The sequence below is a fragment of the Corvus moneduloides genome, chromosome 3 (genome assembly GCF_009650955.1).
Source record: "Corvus moneduloides isolate bCorMon1 chromosome 3, bCorMon1.pri, whole genome shotgun sequence".
NCBI classification, from domain to species: Eukaryota; Metazoa; Chordata; class Aves; order Passeriformes; family Corvidae; genus Corvus; species Corvus moneduloides.
Window position 1 is genome coordinate 57,513,150 of NC_045478.1, and position 20,612 is coordinate 57,533,761.

Genomic DNA, 20,612 nt, shown 5'->3' on the forward strand with positions numbered 1-20,612 from the left:
TTTGACAAAAAACAAATTTTTTTGCATCATGTTTGGGTGTATTTCAGTACTCAAGAGGGTAACACGTATTTTGATTATATTCTGTCAAAAGATTTCTACAAAAAGAACTTTTAGATTTTGAGTAATCAACATTTTCTAGCAGAAAGCTATCCATCAGAAAATTTCAAATAATTCGAAGGATAGAAAATTTAGCCCACTATTTTCACCATGCTAGGGATGAAAGCAAAGCTTTTCAGATAAAGTATTTGGTCGCCCTTAGTGGCCAAGTGAGGCATAAACTGTTGGAAGGGGGAAATAAATTCCTAATCCCATTAGCTAATAGGTGTCGTATTCCCAGCTGATCATCCTATGTTCTTTTTACAGTATCTAGCTGATGTAATACAATTCTGGAGGTATTTTTTCCCATTGTTACATTTTCCACTTGCAATCCTCATTGGGATGTGTACAAATTGGCAAACCTCAGCGTGCCAGACAAGCATGTCAGGGTGAAAGAGAGGGTGAGGGTGAAACAGAAGAGCAGTCTATTAGGTGTAATTATAGGTAAAGAATCTGAAAAAGAGCTACCAGCTTTTGAAGTCAGAGCTTTGCCTGCAGAGGAAATCCTTGGGAAAGGATTCGAGTAAGCTCCATGGAATAAAGAGGTACAGTCCGTAAAAATATACTCCATCAAAATGCACTTTGAGTATTGTAAAAAAGAGTTCACTGACTCTAAAATGGATCAGGTGATTATATTGAAGTGTCAGGAGAATATAGGAGCTCTCAGATGTCTTGAGCATACCATATTCTGATACATAAAAGCATCCAGCTCCACCTGGAGAATGAAGTGCTCATAATTTAACACAATCTGCAGACAGAACTTCAGAGAAGAGGTGAAAGAAGATTCTGGTGACAAAACTGAGTTGCACTTGGTAGCCTGAGACAATTTGCTGTTGTGAGGCTGATGTCCTATAGCAGCAACTGTCATTATGAACCCCATAATTTGTGTGAGACATAGTTTGGGTAATTTAGAAATTTTTTTATGGAGAAAGCAGATTTGAGAACAGAATTGCACTGTGAGCTACTAACATCAGCAAGGTTCTCACTGCAGGCCCAGAAAGGGCATTTGTGATTGCAATAGAATCATAAATGCATGGCATTTGTACTGTTGCTATAATCTAGTAATCTAATAGATGCATAATCTAATAAAAGCAGCAAAAATTCAACGTCAGGTTTTTAATATCTTCATCACATGGTCTGTATCATGGACAATACACACACTTTATCATAAACAGAACTTTAATACTTTATAATTTACTTTCCTTAACAATAATATATTTCAAAGTTAAAAATTAAATTATACATGTGCTTTCCTAAAATTCCTACACACTGTCCATGTTTATTAAGAATATATGGAAAAATTTTTCCTATAATCTTCCTGTAAAGCAATGTGGTGGTTTGAATTTCTTCATCTGCCATTAGTTAGTTGTCAGGTGTAATTTTTTGCCTTATTTGCCTTCAAAACCAACCTGAATCACTCTGAAAAGGACACTCAAGCACTTAGCTGTACCATTAATTTTCATGGAAAAAGGCACTTTGAGGGAAAAAAAAAGGTGCAGCTTCAAGGTAACAGCAAGACATCGATTTTCTGTGTTTGAAATTAACATAATGTTTTACATAATGATCCTCTCTGCTGATCATTAAAATAACATAGTTACCTCGGCAACTGGAACAGTCTGCAAATGTTATCTAGTGATACATAACACATTCTAAAAATACATACAACAAATAAAGTCTGAAACATTATCATTTGGAGGAAATTTTTTTTAAATAAAATTACCTTCTGGTCTAAGCAGATTTTTGTGAGAAAATTTCAGTTCAATACAACTTTATTTTTATTCAAAACTGACTTTACTTGCTCAAAACTTGAAGACCTGATGTCGTTTCATTTCCTGACAATGGAAAAACAGTAGTTTCTTTTCAATTAAAATTTTCATTTTTCTATAAATGTTTCAATGGCAAATGATCAGGAAATAAAACTTATTTCTAAAGCAAGGGTCAAATGCTTAAAAAACTTCTGTAAAACATAGCATACCACATAATTGACTGATGAATTCAGGGGATCTAGGGAGTTCACCGCTTTAGATCTGAATGTCTGCACTGTCATTGCTGGTACCCTTGTGAGTCTGTCCTGAACAACTGAGATCTAACGGGACTGAAATGAACCAACATTGACAACCTTCACCTTTTTTCTTTTTCAAGGAAAACTCAATCAGCTGTGTTCACTGATGGGTTTGGGTGTCTTAAAATGAATTTTTGTGTATCATTGATTTACTGAAAAGTTTTCCCAGGACTAGCTACCAGCACATCTCCCAGTAGAATGGAAAATTGCTCCAAGGTAGGTAAATTGGTTCATCTCCTTTAAGTTCTCTTTCATTCTTCATGAGTATTGAAGCTGCTACATTCTTGAAACACCTTCTTCCCTCTGCCTTTGCCACTCACTGCCTGCCTTTCTCTCTCCTGGGAGTGTACAAAGGAATACTCCAACTTCTGTAGGATTTGCTATAATTTTCCAGAGAAGTTGTGTTAAAACAATCCCTTCGAATTCAGATTATTTTTAAATACTAAATTTGAAGTAATGTAAATATAATTTGCTGTTGAATTTGCTTGTGTAATTTGGCTAATATCTACAAATTCTTTCAGTTCATACCATATGGGGTATCAAACACATTGATCTTTTCTCTCAATTTTAATGTTACTTCTTTGTGTGGAATCCCAAGAAGGTTTACAAAGTTTATCAAAGCACTTTTTTCAGTAAATTTTAAGAGCTATTGATCTAGAGGTAATTTGAATTGAGAAGTTTCTGAAGACTGCTAGGAAATTGGTAATTTTTAATGTATTTGAACATTTTTCCACAACCCATGGGGTTTTTTAAACATTTCTCCTTTGGATGTTGAAAATCTGGTGACAACATATGTCTGAGAGAGCTTCTGGATACATATAAATGGTCCTTTTATAGGGTATTGTTCCAACAGAGATAACAGGATCTTTGCTTTGGAGGCAGGAGTCAGCCCTTTGTTTACAGATCTTTTTGCAAGTGCACAGTAAATAATCTCCTATTAGGATTTATCTTCACTAGAATGTAAGGAACAAAAATGGCTGCAACTGTCTTTGTTTTAGGACAACAGCAAGGATGTAACATAATTTGCAGCTTCCTTACAGGCTCCAGTTTCAACCATTCATCCTTTCATCTGAGTGCAACTGTTTTCTAGGGGTTGGCCACCTGAAAAGATTGGGACCAAGGCCTTTCCTCAGGTTTTCAATTTGGAATTTGGTGTCACAGTGTTGCTTCCCAAATCCCCAGTCCAAGCCCATGCCATGCTTCATGTCAGGGCAACACCTAGGCACATATCTTTCTCTTCTTTCACCCTTGTTGGCAGAGGAAACTTGAGTGTACAAACTGGAAGAGGACTGCAAGGTATTCCTTTTGTTCCCTGAATTGGAGAATGGATGGGTAGGACCTAAGTCCATCATGGAGCATGCTTGCCCTACAAAACAGGCATAATTATCCTGGTGCATCTGAAGAGCGACTGTAAAGGGATCAATATCAATCTCCTTGAGCAGAGAAGAGGTTGGGACATAGCCTCACACTAAAACTTTTAAAGCCAATAATAAAGGTATTAATTACACCACCAAATTTTATAACCATTCCTAAGACCTTTATCCTCTCTGACATCTAATGAGAGAGTGCATGCTGTCTGGGGCCATGATTAGCTCACAAAAAAAAAGAGAGATTAAAGTATTAGACATTACTGAGCAGATGGATCATTACACAGAATCTTAAGCCAAGAAATAAATATTCCAAGTACGTCACATTTGGAAGATAAAAAATATTTAAATAAGTCTTTAAATACCTGTGGAGATTAGCAATGATCTAACTTTATGGTGTGTCAACACACATGCCAGATAACGAAATAAAGAATATATAAGGCTTTCACATCTTTTCTCAGTTTAACAAAGCTCACTTGGGCAAAAGACTGGGCCACAGGAATCCCGTGCATGAACATCCAACGTAGAAAACTGCAGGTGAATCATCTACATTGCTGGTAATCCAGTATTATTCATACTGTGTTTCTTGTATTTATTGGTGCCCCAGTTGTTGGTATTTTTAGGAATACAGAAATAATGAGTACTGTAGGGTTTTATTTTGCTTGCTTTTTAAAGTTTGAATACAAAAGAGATGGAAATGTTGATCAAGCAATTTACAGAGCTGGAAAAAGGACAGGCTTAGTTTGCAATAACCAACTCTTTGCTCCATTAGGAAATTATAAGTATTTAACCTATATTCTTGCAAAAATGCCAACTAAAAACCATAATGTTTCCTGTACTCCTTAGTTTGATATTTGGCTGTTTTTACGTTAGTTTGTTGCTCCCAGAGCAAGGTTTGTTTGGTTTTTTGGTATTTTTTTTGGCATTAGCTACTTTCCAAGGCATTAGCCCAGGGATACATGCTCAGAGTCTCAGCTCCCCTCCTTCCCCCCCCCCCCCCCCCCCGTTTCACTCACATTCTTTGTTACAAGAAAGACACTTCACCATTTGGAACAAGGATGAATTCAGAGCCCTTTAGAGAGAGGGCTGAACCAAGAAGAACTATAATCTGTCTCAGTAGGTGGTTGGACATGATGAAAAGGAGTTTCTTGCCTCTGAAAAGAAATCTTAAAATGACTCTAAGTATGGTATTATTAAGATATGCTATTTGTGTACTGTTCCATTGATTTCTGTTTGCAACTTCTAATCCTCTTCCCTGAAAACTCTGCCTGGAAGTGGATGAAGTCCCCATCTGCTTGTAAGGTTTTCTAGATTGATTACACCCCCACTGATACCTGGGTATGTGCAAACTTGTGACTGCTAGGCTGTATCACAAGGGGTTAAATAACACTAAACCCACAACAACTAAATTAGACAATATTCATGTGATTGGCTGAGTCAGGGAGCAAAGAATTCTGAAAATCCTGGGGCAGGAGCCACAAGCACAATATCACAGGTTATGCTTGTAACTGTGGACGTGGAGACCACCCATTTTAGAATCATGTTTACATCAGCAGAGAAACAGATTGCTGCTTACAAGTGGCATACGCGTCTCATGTCATCAGACTCCAGTGCCACAAGTTCAGTCTGCAGATTTTTTTCTTTTTCACTGATCTTGTCTTATTCTGTCTTCTCATTTATTGCTTTCATGTGCCTTTTTTCCGAACACATGTCCCTGTTGTTGTTTTCTCTGTTTTCCTTCCGCTTTCTGTAGCACTCTTTTCTTGCTGGCTTCAGCAGGTCTGCTGGGAAGCATATACAATGTCCTTTGTCTCCTCCAGCAGCTCTTCTTTCCCACCTTGACTGTCTTGACTGTTATCAGTTAGTCACATGCAAGTTGTTCAAGTGGGACACTTAATTTTTTTCCAGAAACAGCCAGGTTTGTCATATTCAAAAGTACTGTTTTGGTACCTCAGTTAGGAATCACACAGATATTATATCTGAAGGCTTCGAACCAGGTAATGGCCACACACAGATACAGCTCATGTTGCTTAAATGATTAATATTTATTGCACAATATGAAATTTGCCTACACTTTAACATTAGGTGTAATATTTACCATTGGATGCAACATAAAAGTGATGAAAAAAATGAAATAAATAATGTTGAAATTGTCTCACAATTCCATATCTGAAAGTAGTGCAAAAACCTAATGACCCTTTAGTAGCTGGACTAATGCTTTTGATCCTTGACAGAAGTCTTGCTGTGATTGGTTTTCTACTACTGCTTAATTGTATGTGCTTTGAAGAATTACTGGGACTAAAACACTCTTCATATTAGTCTGAAGGTATTTCTTGCTGGTGATTTAAGATTTTAAATAGAAAATAAAAGTTTAAAATGTTAAGACTGGGTGGCTAAAAGCTGCAGCTGGGCTGACACATCTAGAGGAAAATCCTGTCAGGTTAAAAATAGAAACATGTTCACCGCGTGGATTAACTTTATATCTAATCCACTCATGTTCTGCCACATGGTACACTACCTACACACACAAACTCTGTGAGGAAGAGAACAGAGGTACAAATTTACGTTAGACCTTACTTCCTTCCCATCCATTTCTATAGTTCTGAAATGAAACAAACCTAGAAGAAGTGTCCAAACATTTTCCAAACTATGGTATCAGTTATCTGCACAGTAATGTTTCTGAAGATTTGCAAGTCAATTAATTCACTTTTCAGAATCACCCCTTCTGACTTCAGTATGCAGTGTATTATGCTGAAAAACTTCTAAAAGTCTACATCTATTCAGTGCTATGGATTTACATATTTGGTTTGTCTCTAAAATGACTTACATATCTATGCTTAATGAGAAACAAACTCCTTCTTTTGGGAGTCTCCTCAGAGGTGCTTCTCACTGTACATGTACTTTCAGTACTGACACATAATTGAAAATTTTAGAACTTGCAATACATTTTAAGATGTTTGATTTGATCAACAGGGGACTGGTTCTTCAGAGGCATTATCTGTTGAGTGAGATTAAGGCAAATGCAACATTTAGCACTCCTATGCAAACAGCAAATTAGTCTATTTCTCCCAAGCAAACAGCAGTTGAAATCCAGTCACTGGATTTCATATTTAAGACTAAGTTGCCTTCTCACAATTTTCCTGTTACAACTTTGTTATGATTGAAGATATAAAAAAGAAATTGAAGCCACTACTACGATTGGTTTGTTGTTTTTAATTACCACTACCCATAAACCCCCACTTTGGCCACTGGTATCTGGGGAAGAAAGAACGATATCTAGAAAAGTGTCTGTCAGTAGCATTTTCCTTTCCTCCTTTCAGCACAGCCAGACCATGAATGGGTCGTTAGCGAAATTGAGAATAGCCTGAAGCTTTTGTAGAAAACATTTGGCTGTAGCATCCTTGGAAGCAAGAGGGTCAGCCCAGCACTAGGGATTGTATGTCTGCCTGCCGTTGTCTTGCGCAGCTTCTAAGTGAGGGCTTTAAGATGGAATGAGGTGCAGTGGTATGTGCTGTTCAACAATTCTGCTTTGACAGGAGTTTGTCAGTAAAGGCTGCTTTAAACCTACACTGATTTATGCCAGATAAGGTGACTTTAAATTTTGCAGTGCTTGTGAGAGGTCAGACAGCAGCCTAAATTAGAGTCAGTATTTCATAAAATACAACAGGTAACAGGAACCCTGAAAGCATTACATTCAAACAAATGTTTTCCTTCTCCTTGTACAACTTTGCAGGAGTGTTGCATCATTGCTCTAATCTGCCTTATGGCTTATTGGTTTTTCAAAAAGAGACAGTGTATCTAATTACTTCATTAATGAAAAACGTACATGCAAAAGCTGAAAGTGATGACATTGCCAAAAAACATAAGATTCCAGAAGTCTGGTAAGCTAAGTATTAACCTTACAATTAGATAGTTGCTAACTTCAACTCATTTTAATTACATTGATTAATGAAACAATAGAATTCATATACATATAAAGGCAAGTTCTAATATTCCTTTTCAAAAATCATCTAGAATGGGGTAAATGAAGTTGTCTTTGAACAAGCAGTATGCCAAAATCTGTCCTCCACAAATCATTGAAATGACTCCACATCCTGAAAGACAAGATATGGCTCATTTGTATGAATTTTTATAGTGGAATACAAACTTTATGATAAAACTTTAAACCAGCATTCTATCTTAATTTTTTTTTTAAAAATGGCCTTCCTACTTAAACATTTTGCCCGAGGCTTTAACTATTCACAAAGATATCAGTCCCAGCAGCTGCTAATGCAAAACCAGTTGTAGGACAGGGAATTTATTTGTCTCTCTCCATCATTTAGGAATTTATTGCTGTTGTTGATCCTTGTTATCCATCATATAAGAAAGAAGAACAGAAGCCAGTGCTTTTCCCTTAACTACTTTTGTTCAAGATAATCTACTTTTCATGTAAAAATCTATGCTGCTAATTTTACAGAAAATTAAGCATTCAGAAATGCAGGTTTGCCATTCACTTTGAGGAAACTAAAATTTATCTCATCTATCATAAGTACCAGTACAGTACATAATGTTTATAAAACTTGCCTCTGAAGGTACCTGCTTTTTTCCATTGATTATAAAGGGTATAAAGAAAGACTAGTTTGGACATCTGTCCTTTTGATGCCTGAATTGAGATAGTTTGATTAGTCAGGACTTTATCATGACTTATTTTAAGTCATGTGTCCACTGTTTGTTTGCAAGACTAATGTAAGCTGAGCACATTCTGGCCTTAAAAAAGAGGATTTTTTACAGGTTAGGGAAATCCTAGTCCACCATTATCTACCTGTGTCCTTAAAAGAAGTATGAATGAAAAGCCTATATTTTTTCTTTAAATGCTGACAATTCTCAAATTAATGAGGGAACAGATATTTAATAGAAACAATTCATACTATGAGTACTGATTTTCTACATTTTGGCAACTTAAACTTTGAAGAATGTAGTTATACCTAATGCCAGCCACCAGTGTAACATCAGGGGGAACTCAGACATAACTGCAAGAAGAAGAAAAGTAGAAATGTAAATTTTAAAACAGTAAGAATGGGGACATGTAAGCAGTGCACTATGTTATCAAAGGTCTGCTTAGTTATGTTTCATAGATTATATGATTTACATATATTGAAATGGCAAATGCTTTAGGTCCTGACCAGCACCTGCCCTGGCCACACCCAAGCTGACCCATGTCCCCGTTGTGTGATAACTGCAGGGCCATTCTATGACACCGTATTGCCTCCCCCAAGGAAAGCTGACAGAGGTAGTAAAGGGGACTGGGAGGCACACTGCATGTGCTGACAGCTCAAGGTCAGCCAGCAGAGGTTTGGTTGGCCATCTGAAAAAAGCAATGATAAATCTGGGGTTGTTTGGACATCAAGATGCATCATTCAATATAATGACAGAAGATAACTCCCTGTATAAATGATGTACAAACAGGGTTTTTTTGTAGTTTTTTTAAATTCCTTGATTTAAATACAAAAATTATTAATGAGGAATAACAGTAGTTTAAATTCCAGAAAATCAAATTCAGTAAATGAGAAATTATGTATAATTTTTAAAGATAAAATCTCAGTGGGTCTTTGGTTTAATTCGTCAGGGAACCAGGGAATCTCCCATCTGTATAAAGTGCCAAAAGACAAATGGACAATGCAATGGAAAATGGAAGATTAATTACTATACAGTAGGGAGGGAGTCCTAATTTGTCAAAACTATTTTTGTTTTTCTAAATTCTAGAATAAACATATTAAGCTCAATGTTTTAAGAGGAAAGAATCCTCAGATGGGCTCTGTCAAGGATGGAGTTAAAATATATTTCCTAATTAGCCATAGAAACATTCTGCTGAACAGCATGAGAAGAGGGAGCAGATTACTAGGTGCTGGCAAAAAGAGATGATGAGTCTCATTTACAGCAGCTAATTATTTTCCTTTTCTTTACTTTAAGGGGAAGAGTTTTGTGGGGGACAAAGGAGTTTCATGGTAGAATGCTTCATTTTCCTCATTGAGATTTAGTTCAAATGGTCTAACTTAAAACCTTTGCAATGACTTTACTGAAGCAAAACCCCTTTTTACTCTGAACTTGAGCTAAAGTGTTAATTACTATTTCTTAAAGGGTCCAGACATGAACAACTGTTAATGTCTTGATTTGAAAAAAACACACCTCCCAGATGCAGAAATTGTATCTAGGCTGGATCTGTTTGTAATGAAGTATTAGAATATGAATTAAACCTCTGTTTTTTTAATAAGAATATAATGGTTTAAAATTCTGCAACAAATCCAGAACTAAGTTTTAAATGGGAGGATTTAAATAGAGGCATGAGTCAAATGGATGGAAAATAGAGATATATATTTATTTAGCTTTAGGGAAAATTAAGTTAGTCCAGTAATATGTTAGATGAATCATAGTGAATTTGTCCTTCAACTTGTGATACTATGCAAATATTTAGCAGTAAACCTACTTACCAACTGAAGTTACGATGATATGAATAATAGTAACTGTTACAGCATAATCCCAAACCCATTCTTCCACAACCAGAGCAAACAGCAGACCACAAAGGAAGAAAGTTATTTCCAAGGATATCACAAGAACTGTAAATGAAAATAGGATATTTTCACCAAATATGATTTTGAAAAAGCTCTTCTCATATTCAAAATTATAGCAATAAGAAGTTAAAATATCTGAGATAGCAGATTTTCTTACAAGATCACTGAGTTCAGTTTTTGGCCCCTCACTACAAGACAGACGTTGAGGTGCTGGAGCATGTCCAGAGCAGGGCAACAGAGCTGTGGAAGGGTCTGGAATACAAGTCCTTTGAGGAGCGGCTGAGGGAGCTGGGGGTGTCAAGAAGCCTGGAGAAGAGGAGGCTCAAGGGGACCTTACTGCTCTCTACAGCTACCTGAAAGGAGGCTGTAGCCAGGTGGGTGTCAGCTTCTTCTCCTGAGTAACAAGTGATAGGAGGAGTGGAAATGGCCATAAGTTGTAGCAGGGGAGGTTTAGATAGGATATTAGGAAATTTTTTTTTCACAGAAAGGGTTGTAAAATTTTGGAACTGCCCATGGGAGTGGTGGAGTCTCCATCTCTGGAAGTGTCTAAAAAAGAGTGTGGATATGATACTTGAGGACATGGTTTAATGGTGAACGTGAACATGGTGGTGGTGCCTTGTTGATGGTTGGACTTGACCTTAAAGGTCTTTTCCAACCTGGATGGTTCTGTGATTCTATGATTCTATGAAATATTATGCTTATGTTTTCATTACAAAGATGATTTTTAAGTTTGCCACAGACATCTGCATGGGCTGTATCCTGGTTTGCCTGTAGACTTTAAAATGTTACATATTTTACGTAAAAACATGTAATAACAGGATTGTGACCAGTGATAGGACTATGACTGATTTATATTACCTAGAGGAGAAATTTATTGAACATTTTCCTTAGGGACCATCCACAATCTTTGCATATGGTGCCAAATAGATTTGTTTGATACTGACATAAGTAACTTTTTTCTCAAACAAAACAAAATTGTCTGGTTAAGGGGTTATGTTTGGTAAGAAACTTCATAGCTTCCTCCCTTCATTGTATCATATATTTATATGGTATATACAAATATACCAAAATATCTACATCTCTCTCTCTCTCTCTCTCTATATATGTATCTATCTCAGAACAATTTAAAGACAAGACATAGAAGGGGAGATAGAGCAGAGAGCCTACAAGGTGAGCAGAGGCAAAGCATCCCTACAAGCAGGAGCCTGGCTTTTCTTGGTGCTGATAGCTGTGTGGCTATATGGGATAGCAGGGGCTTGAATGGAAAATATGTGATGTCTCTTCTAGCTTTAGTCCTGAATTCACATACAACAGGCCATAAACCTGAGTTTGTAATTCAGTTAATTGTCCATCTAAACGCAATTTGTTCTTCTTTTTAAGTACACGGGCATATAAAAGTAACATTTTTATTGGAATTATTTATTTTTCCTACTGTTGCAATAACATAATCTCTATGATTGCTGTAGCTGACAGTAGAGAGACCATATTTCTTTTTTTTCACTCAATATAAAGAGTGAAATTTACTTTGGCAGCATTTTGTGCCCTTCAATTTTATTCTTTTATTTAGAGGGTCTATTACTCCCTATGGTATGATAGATCTTTCAATGAGTATTTTAAACAATTGTAAGAAAAATAAGAAAAATATAACTGGAAAAACCTCATGTGGTTAGGAAAGTGGGAAATAACAATTACTGTTTCACAATGCATTATAGTATTTTTTATTATATTTCATGAATATAGAATCCCTTTAAATTATGCCACTAATTTTGTTATTTAGAAAGTGTGTTTAATTAGTCAAATGCTCTGGAAACTTTTTTAAAAACCGGTCCAGAAAGAATACCTCACCTCTGAGCTGATTTCCATCTTTATTTTGAGGTTATCTTAAGACAGAATTCTGTTTTAACAGGAATGAGTGAAACTCTTGAGTAAACTAACTCTCATTTGCAACATCATTCAGACATCTATATTGTGATTCTATGCCCTTAGATTTTAAACAGCTGCTCTTTGTGTTTCCATGTTGTTTTCATGGACAGACAGAAAGGAGGATGGAATGCTATGACATAGTATGATATAGGTGCTGTGTTTGGCATATAAACATGTTGCATCAAACTAACTGATAAAATTATCTGGGGAAAAAATCATATTGACATGTAGTAGTTACATTTGGACCCTGAAAAGTAATTCTAATGGAATATACTTTAATTTTCTTTTCCACTGCGATAACATAAATGTTCTTTCTTCATCTGGAATCAGTATTGACACTGCACAAACATCCATGCATTTTTATTACTCTTTTTAACCTACAAAGTAACCAATTTACTTTTCAGCTTTGCATATTTTATTGACAGATTATGAGGTTTGCCTTTGTAAAATAGATTACAAATCTGGTAAAATTTTATGTATGCATGTAACTTTTTAGGAATGACAGTTTAGATAAAAAGAATATATGTTGAGAGATTCAGACAAATTGCAGAAATTTGTATTAGGATACATAAAGATACATTTAAGGATTGAGCTACAATCAAATCTTGATATTTTAATGCCCACTGTATTCAAGCATTACCAAAGCAAAATTGCCATTAGTTGAATGTGACCTGTTTCTCAGATCTGGATCCAGTGATTCATAAGAAATTTGCTGCAGTATGAAAACTAAATTAAACAACTTTGTGGAGGAACTTGATGTAGAATAGGTAATTGTTCTGCAATGAAAATGAAACTTCCTGGCAAAGCAGAACATTTTCTTCTGATGATGCAAGATCAGAAGAAGAACTCAACAAAAAGCCTAAAAATCACTTGAATGTTAAGTAGCAATACAGAAATGAGAAGTGCTGGCAAGATGCATAAACATTTAATTGCAGTGTAGTTAAAATACAGAAATCATTGGTATTATGAAAACAGCTTTAAAATACTGTCCATTGGAAGACAAGTTTACATCCACATACAATATATTTTATTGACTGAGGGGAAAAAAAGAGAAACAAACTTCAGTTACCTAAATAATATGGATTAATCCATGAAGGATTTGTCTTAAAATCAAAAGGTGCCAAACCATCCAACATTTTAATCCTGTGGAAAAAAAAGAATAAATTTAACCAGAAAATTTTAGTGATGTCTTAGTGATTATATGACATATTACGGGTGCTTTTAAATAGGATTTCTAATTGAATACTCTGGGTTTTTGCAAGCTCTCTAAGTCCCATTCTGAGTTGCACTTTTGCTCTTGCTCACTTTTATTTAAGATGTTTGGTGCTGTGCATGCTAATCAATACCTTCCTAAGGGGATATAATTTGTCTTTTTCATTGTATATAAAATCTTCATTTTCCTTTTTTTCATGTCATCTTTTCTCTTACGTTCATTAATTTACATTATGCAACTGCAAGGAAGAATATTAGAACCAACGTTTTATATTAGTTTTGAGCCTCCATTTGCCAATTTGTGCATTTGAAAGACAGTTCAGGTACAACAATTTAACTGAATTTCAAAGATATATTCACAGAATAACTGGGCCAGGATGTCTTCAGTCTGGATGCTTCCTTTAAACAAGCATATCTCTACCCGTGATATCCAGTTGCAGTATGCCAGCATATTAGACTAAAGACAGGGAAATCTTACCTGAATACTGCAAAGCACACAGATAGGACCACATAGTATACAGTGTAGAAAACTACTATGCATATCAACAGGTTCACCAGAACAACCTGAAAAAGGGCATAAGACAGTAAAACCTAAAGCCATGTCAACATCAGGCATTGTCAGAAAACAATTCTAGATTTCTATCAATCATAATGTGAAAAAAGTTTGTAAAATAAAATATTTAGGCAGAATTTTTGCTGTTGCTGATTACATAAATGTGCTAAAAGCTCTCTGGTACATTTCAGCTCCTAATGTGTGGCTACCATGTATGCCTTTGTTTTTATCATATATTATTGTATGCCTACTATATATATAATTTACAAGTGTTCCTAAAATGCGAAGGACATTTCTTGATAGTTATTAAGAAATTAAGAAGGTGCAAAGAAACTCAAAAGGGAGCTGATAGCTAGAAATGTTTGGGGTTTTTCTTCATTCAATAGGACTACAGCCCTAAAGAGGTCAATCTGTTTAGCTCCAAGGGATGATTTGATTATGATAGATAAGTACCTTCACAGGAAGAAAATACCAGGTACTTAAGGGCTCTTTAATCTATCAGAAAAGACTCAAGAAGTAAACAGCTACAAGTTCTAGCTAGACAAATTCGAAAGCTGCAGGAAGGACATCTTGAACTGTAAAGGTAATTACCCAATAGAACAAACTCCCTTTGGAAATAAGAGATCCTACTAAGCAGGTGCCTCTAAGGATGAAACCTCAACTCTAACATTCACTTCTGGCCTTAGTTCTTTTAGTGGTTGTGTGGTAGGTAATGTACTTGCAGAAGCATCCAACATTGACAGAAGTGGAAACACTGCAAATTTAGCAAACCACTTATTTTTATATTGCTAAATGTTGTAAAGTGATAAATATTGAATAGTGCATCTATCTCCCACAAGAGAAGAGAGTAAAGAGCTTTAAAGAGCTCTAATGCAACAGGAGAAAAACTCATAATGCCTGTACAAAATGGATATTTTTCAAAAAGAAAAAGTCTAGGACAGTCTTACTCTTTTCTTTTTCCCTTACATCAAAACAAAGCCAAGCAAAACCTGAGAACTATTAATCTCTTCAGCCACACTGGTTTGTGGGCTAAATACAGCTGCTTCGTACTATCTGTATTCTTATTCGAAATGAAAATTGCCCAAATAACCCATTTGATCCCTTCCTTTCCACAGTGTGCACAATCACTGTGGTACTGGTAATTAACTACAATGTCATGTGTAAGTTTGGCAGCCATGCTACCTCTTACTCCCCTGAACATAACTTCAAGCATTGGAAGTTTAATGTTTGGCACATTTTTGGTTTGAATCTTTCTCGTTTCATTGCTCTGAGCAGTTGCATTTTTCCTGTAATTCCTCCTTTATCCATTGCCCCTCCTCTTGCAACTGTCTCTGTGAAGCCTTATCTGCCCTAGATGGAGATTGGTACAGTAATAAAAGTGGTGAGCCAGGACTGAAGGGAAAATCACAGAGCTGAAGGATGGCTCTGAGATGATGACCTATTGACCTGTAATTACAGTAGGCAAATTCCTAGCCTTGAAGTCAGTGACAAACTTTCACTGGCATCAAAGGCACAGTATTTTTCTCTTTGTACCCAGAATATTCTTAGCCCCTGTCTTAGGGATGTAGTGAGGTATTAGGTATAGTATGCTTTACTCACTTGAGTAGCCTAAGGATATTCATGCTACATGAAAATAAAAACACTGAAAAGTTTCCAGTTGTATCACATTCTACCCCGTTTTTTTTTATTTGACCTTGCCACAGAAATTTAAACATACATTTTTTTAATCTGAGAATACTTTTTATTTTCAATCTATTTTTCCCTTTCTAGATCTTCTGATATTTCAAAGCGAAAAACCCCACAAGTTAAAAGCTACAGGATTATTCATTATATGTCAAAACAACTTAAAGGAAGAATCTTAGGAAATCACTGGTGACATCAAATGTAAAATTTTATTAGACACTTCCAAGAATTATATCTCATAAGTGGAACAACATCACATATTTTCATATCCCTTTTATAAGATGTACTTTGCAGTACTTGCTACCAACACTATAGGATAAAATATCCTTTTAATTTGGGTTTTTTTAGGAAGAGAACATTGAAGAACAGTCTGTAAGAATGAAAGCAACAGCTCATTTCAGCCCTACAACAGTTGTCTAATTCTCTAATACTATCTGGTGACAAATACAACACTAAATAAACTCAATTCCTTTTACCTTGGTTTCAGCAGTTTTGACCTTGAGAGCCATGGACACATGACGAGTGAAAGAAAGTGCTGTTGCTATATTTCGTATGCCAACATTAGCAGGAAGAAGCAGCTGGTTTTCACCCCAAAAAACATTCTTATGGGTAAGTATAGGACAGGGTGAGGTGAGTTGATTGGATTAAACTGACTTGAGACAGAAGACATCTGTGAGCTAAATGTAAGCCGCTGAAGAGCAAAGAGAAAATCCTGCTTGCTCATGCAATGTTTGTACTTTTGTAGCTACAGTCAGCCAAAACACATCTATAATATAACTTGGCTACTTAGACATAACATTATTATTCTTTTCTACCTTTCAATTACTTTTTTTTCAGCATTCATGTGATCACAGTTCCTTTGGGTTATTGTAACTTCCTACTTTTAATTGTCTTTCACATTTTTTAGCATTAATTCTATTGACTATAGATGTGGAGTGGTACATTCTTCATGGTTTTTGCTAACATTTTTCTTCTGACTATCACTTTATTACATTAAGTATAAATCACATTAAATTAGGTATAATTCAGTTAAGAAATTCCAGATTTATGTTATGACTCTTCTTTCCCTGAACTCTATTTTGTTCCTTCAGTAGAATGAAATTTAGTGGTTTTTAGAGCACATCCAACTTCTACTGAGCAATTCCTTAATGGATTCAGTTTTGACTTTTTACAGGCACATTATGATTCAGTCTGCTGTGTTATTTGGAAAAAGAAGATGCTTCTGAAACTGAACCAAGAATGAACTTTTTTTTTTCTGCTGACACTAACATAATATGTGCAGATTTCATTAGGGTTTTTTATGCCTTTTTAGTCATACTAAATGAATGTTATCCAGTCTAAAATGCAGTCTGCACTCGGCATACAAGAGCTTTCACCCATAGATTTGATAGCTCCAGATTGTGAATACTGTCAGGGAAATTACTGGTAGTATTGTGTGAAATTCCTTCCTGTGCAAAAATACTAGCATGAAAATCTGTACATCAGTAAAGTCCTATTTTGAGAGCTGAAGGGATGACAAAGGAATATACTAAAACAAAATAAAATCCCCCCAAACTACATTGCTTAAACAGTTGCAATAGTCACAAGTAGCAAATAAATGAAGAAATATTTACTTTAATAATTAAAAAAATATTTGAAAAGGAGCAAAAGGATTCATTTAAAGAGCACACTATCTACCCCAAAGAATCAGATTAAAACAGCCATGACCTAAAATTCGTCTGCAGAAACTTTTTCAGTAGATATAACTAGCAAGATAATTGAAAAAGTAGTGGATTGCATTCATCTAAGATGACTATTAAACATAACAAGTGTTTACATTCACTGACTTCTTCACAAAGGGTCAATTTAACCAAAGACTGATGACCAAAGCAAGGTCAACAAGTTTGACTGAAATGTAATGGAAGCTGTAGGCATGGATTTGTTGGGGATACTAAGAGGTTCTTCCCATTCCTATTGCACAGTTGAAAACTTTAAATACTCTGAGAGAACAGATAATATTGCTGTCGCACCCTTGCTTCAAGATTGTAAACATCTGAATTTTGGTAACTCAGTGAGCAGGAGCAAATCAAACGTGGAAGTGGCAGAAAGTGTGTGTCACCCAAACTACTGACTAAATTAATCAGTAGTGAATGTTAACTATAAAGATGTTGCTGTTAGCTACATGTGAAGATAATGGAAAAATGACTTTTTGTCTTTTTTATTTTCTTAAAATTTACTGGATCAGTTGTAGGAAAAATGACAACTCCTATTCAGCAGAGAGAGACAAAAGACAAGTTTTAATAGAAGTTAAAATAAATTATCTACTCTGGTTTCAACAAGCCCTACCTTTTAATATACACTTTTTTTTTCTTTAAATCATTACACTTCAGAATTTTCTTAGGACTGTGAGGAAAAATAATGCTCCATTGCTTTTGAACCCGTGGAGTTTGTGCTAGTTTGCTTTATGGAAGCACATGGAAAACAGTTACTTAGATAGGATATCAGTACCTGATCCTCACATGCTTGACAATAGTTAATAAAAACTGTTATTTGACATTTGGCTGTACACACACACTTTCTTCATAGTGATATGTAATGGACAATATCTAAGAGACATTCAAAGAACCGTAACAGCAGAAAATTGCAGAATGGAGGACACCTTTTGAAAGTAAAATTAAAGATACTTCTATAGGGCAGTAATTATTTTTAAGAATATGATAATGGCACCTAATAGTAGCAAGGCAGTACCTAGTTCCTGTCTGCTACCTGTGCCAGAACAAAAAGTCAAATGTAATAGTGAAACGTGAGGAAAACTTTATAAACCTTACAGCTAAGTTTGCTGCCAAAGCTTATTATTTAGGGCTTGTTTTTCTGGGTTTTGGCTTTTTTTAGAATGTTACCATTTACACCCACAATTTGTGATGCTGTCAAGTAGTATTGCAAAAATAATTAACAACAATTTTAAGAACTGTATCATACAGCCATATTACAGGAACGGCTCATGGAAAAGAATAGGTAATTTGTGTTGCTGTTAAGCTGATTGTTTGCACTACAGCTCTGTGCCTTAAAAAGTAGAGCTAGATGATGAATCACATTCCTTAGGTAATTCCAAAACCTGAAAAAAGTTTTAAAATCAGAGAAATTACCAAAAGCTAAGTTTTAGATTAGTTTAGTTTAGATTTATTATCTTGAAATCTTTAAAAACACACAGAGCTCAACCAAATGGATGCTGACTGGATTGTGTAGTGAGAAATTTTTAGTTTACTGGATGATGACATCAAAACGTGTGTACTCTGTCTCCATCTGCTGATAGGGAAGAACTTACATTGTGTGTGAGGATAGAAGAGCTTGGAAAAATAAATGGTGGCCGCTGTTCTTGTGGCTGGAAGTGACTGGCAGAATCTGTCAATGCAGTGAAGGGAACTAACATTTCTTGACTTGGAACATGTCATGACTGTAGCTTAATTGTGTCCTATGAAGGACAGCCCCTACAATTTGGCATTGGTCACATATGCATTGTACAGCCTCAGTATGACAGCTTAACTCCCATATGGGAGGAGACAGAATCGTGTGATGTCTAAACTCTACCACCATGAGAATTAAAGCAATTAGATTCTTTCCTTCTTTAACCTCTGTTGCAGATGGATACATTTTAAGGGGTGAGAATCTGAGAATTAGGTGGAAGCAGGAATGTTCTTTGAATGTATCAGTCTACTACTTGTTTTAAATTTTGTTGAATTGCTTTTAACAATGCCCCTATTCCTGATAATATTATGTAAAAGAACTTTCAATATAATTGATTAAATAAGAAGTGAAGGTTAGGAACTTCCAGCTTCTGAAAAGTTGTCTCCTTGAATTTCTGTGTTAAAGCTTACAAATTCTAAAATGTTCATAGGACCAAAAGAATCCAACACAAAAACTGGTAAAGTTCTTTTTAGAAATAATTAACCCCAATGAGCTACTTGTATCTAAGGAGTTGGCTTAATAGCAAAAACAGTAAACAACATCTTTTGTTTTGTTAACTGACACTGTTGACTTTGTGAACAAGTTCAATATAAAGCTTGAAAGTATTGGCAAAGAAACCAATTTAGTAGGCTTTATTTATTCAAACTAGAAGTTAATTTTATTGTTTGTGAATAGTGTGGGATTGATAGGACTGAAAATGAAGTCTTCTGTTTATCCAGAGAGAAGCTATAACACAATTGCAGCAGTGTAAACTTTCCTCTCTGGCCCCACTGTATGTCTAAGAAGAAAGTTTAATTGTCTGTATTTAGAAAAAAAGAAAAAAAATCAATATTTGGCCTTTCTGCTGAGAAGCTAAATGTGCTGACAAGCCTGCAATTTGAAGATATTCTGGCATTTCCACTAGTGTTAGTGGGAATTTTTGGTAAGTACAGTGAAGCACTGAAAATCCCTTTAGGACTAGGCCCGCAAAAACTGAGGAGCTGTAAGATTGTGGCTACGGTTAGAGGAAAATACATCACGTGGGATCAAACACTTGGACATAGGAAAGGCTGCTGCACCTCCATGCTCCCAACACCAAAGAATAGCCAGGCTGTGTGTAACCACACACACATAGCATACATATATGTGCATACACATCACACATATGCATATATGTGCATGTATATATGGATACCACATAGCTCACAGATGGGCACACAGACAACACCAGTGGTCTCATTCTGCTCCCGTCATTGTCTGAATAGGTTGGAGGCCCATTAGTGAGAAGATACACTTATACAAACAGAAAGGTAGCTGTAACCCAGCTCCAGGAGCTGGATCAGCACACAGTCTGCCCAGCAGTTAGTGTCTGGATCCCAGTTTGTCCAGTTGCTGAGACCAGGACATATTAACCCCTGTGGCTGCAGCCAGTTTCTGGCCCAGACTCTCACATCTAAACACACTTTTCCACACTTGTTCCTTCACCAGTCACCTAAATCCCTCCTTTCCCAGCCTTTGGTTCCACCCCTAAACATCTCGTTACAAATACTGGGCAAACCCAAATACACTCTTCCCCTGCATCCCATAGAGTGTCCTACCCCTTTAGCCTGAAAGGTGATTCAGAGCAAAGCTCCAAGTGACTCATCTTGGGTTTCACACCTGGGCAAAGGGGCTGAGGCTCTCCTGACATAACTGTAGGAACGTTTGCTCCTCACAGGCAGTAACTTGTGTTCCTGCCTGCCATT

The 20,612-nt window shown here is 36.0% G+C and overlaps 1 protein-coding gene across 2 annotated transcripts; it reads right to left on the reverse strand.

Moving 5' to 3' along the window:
* Positions 1-1,197: 1,197 nt before the first annotated feature.
* Positions 1,198-16,088, reverse strand: TMEM244 (transmembrane protein 244). 2 transcript variants are annotated; one of them, XM_032101725.1, is made up of 6 exons: positions 15,921-16,088; positions 13,687-13,772; positions 13,066-13,139; positions 9,993-10,118; positions 8,490-8,534; positions 1,198-7,619 (listed from the first exon to the last, which is right to left on the reverse strand). In XM_032101725.1, the coding sequence occupies exons 1-6, from the start codon at positions 15,951-15,953 to the stop codon at positions 7,525-7,527; spliced, it is 459 nt and encodes a 152-aa protein (XP_031957616.1). In that variant the 5' UTR covers positions 15,954-16,088; the 3' UTR covers positions 1,198-7,524. The 2 variants fall into 2 exon arrangements, with proteins under 2 accessions (XP_031957616.1, XP_031957615.1); XM_032101724.1 differs by having other exon boundaries at positions 13,687-13,799.
* Positions 16,089-20,612: the final 4,524 nt, after the last annotated feature.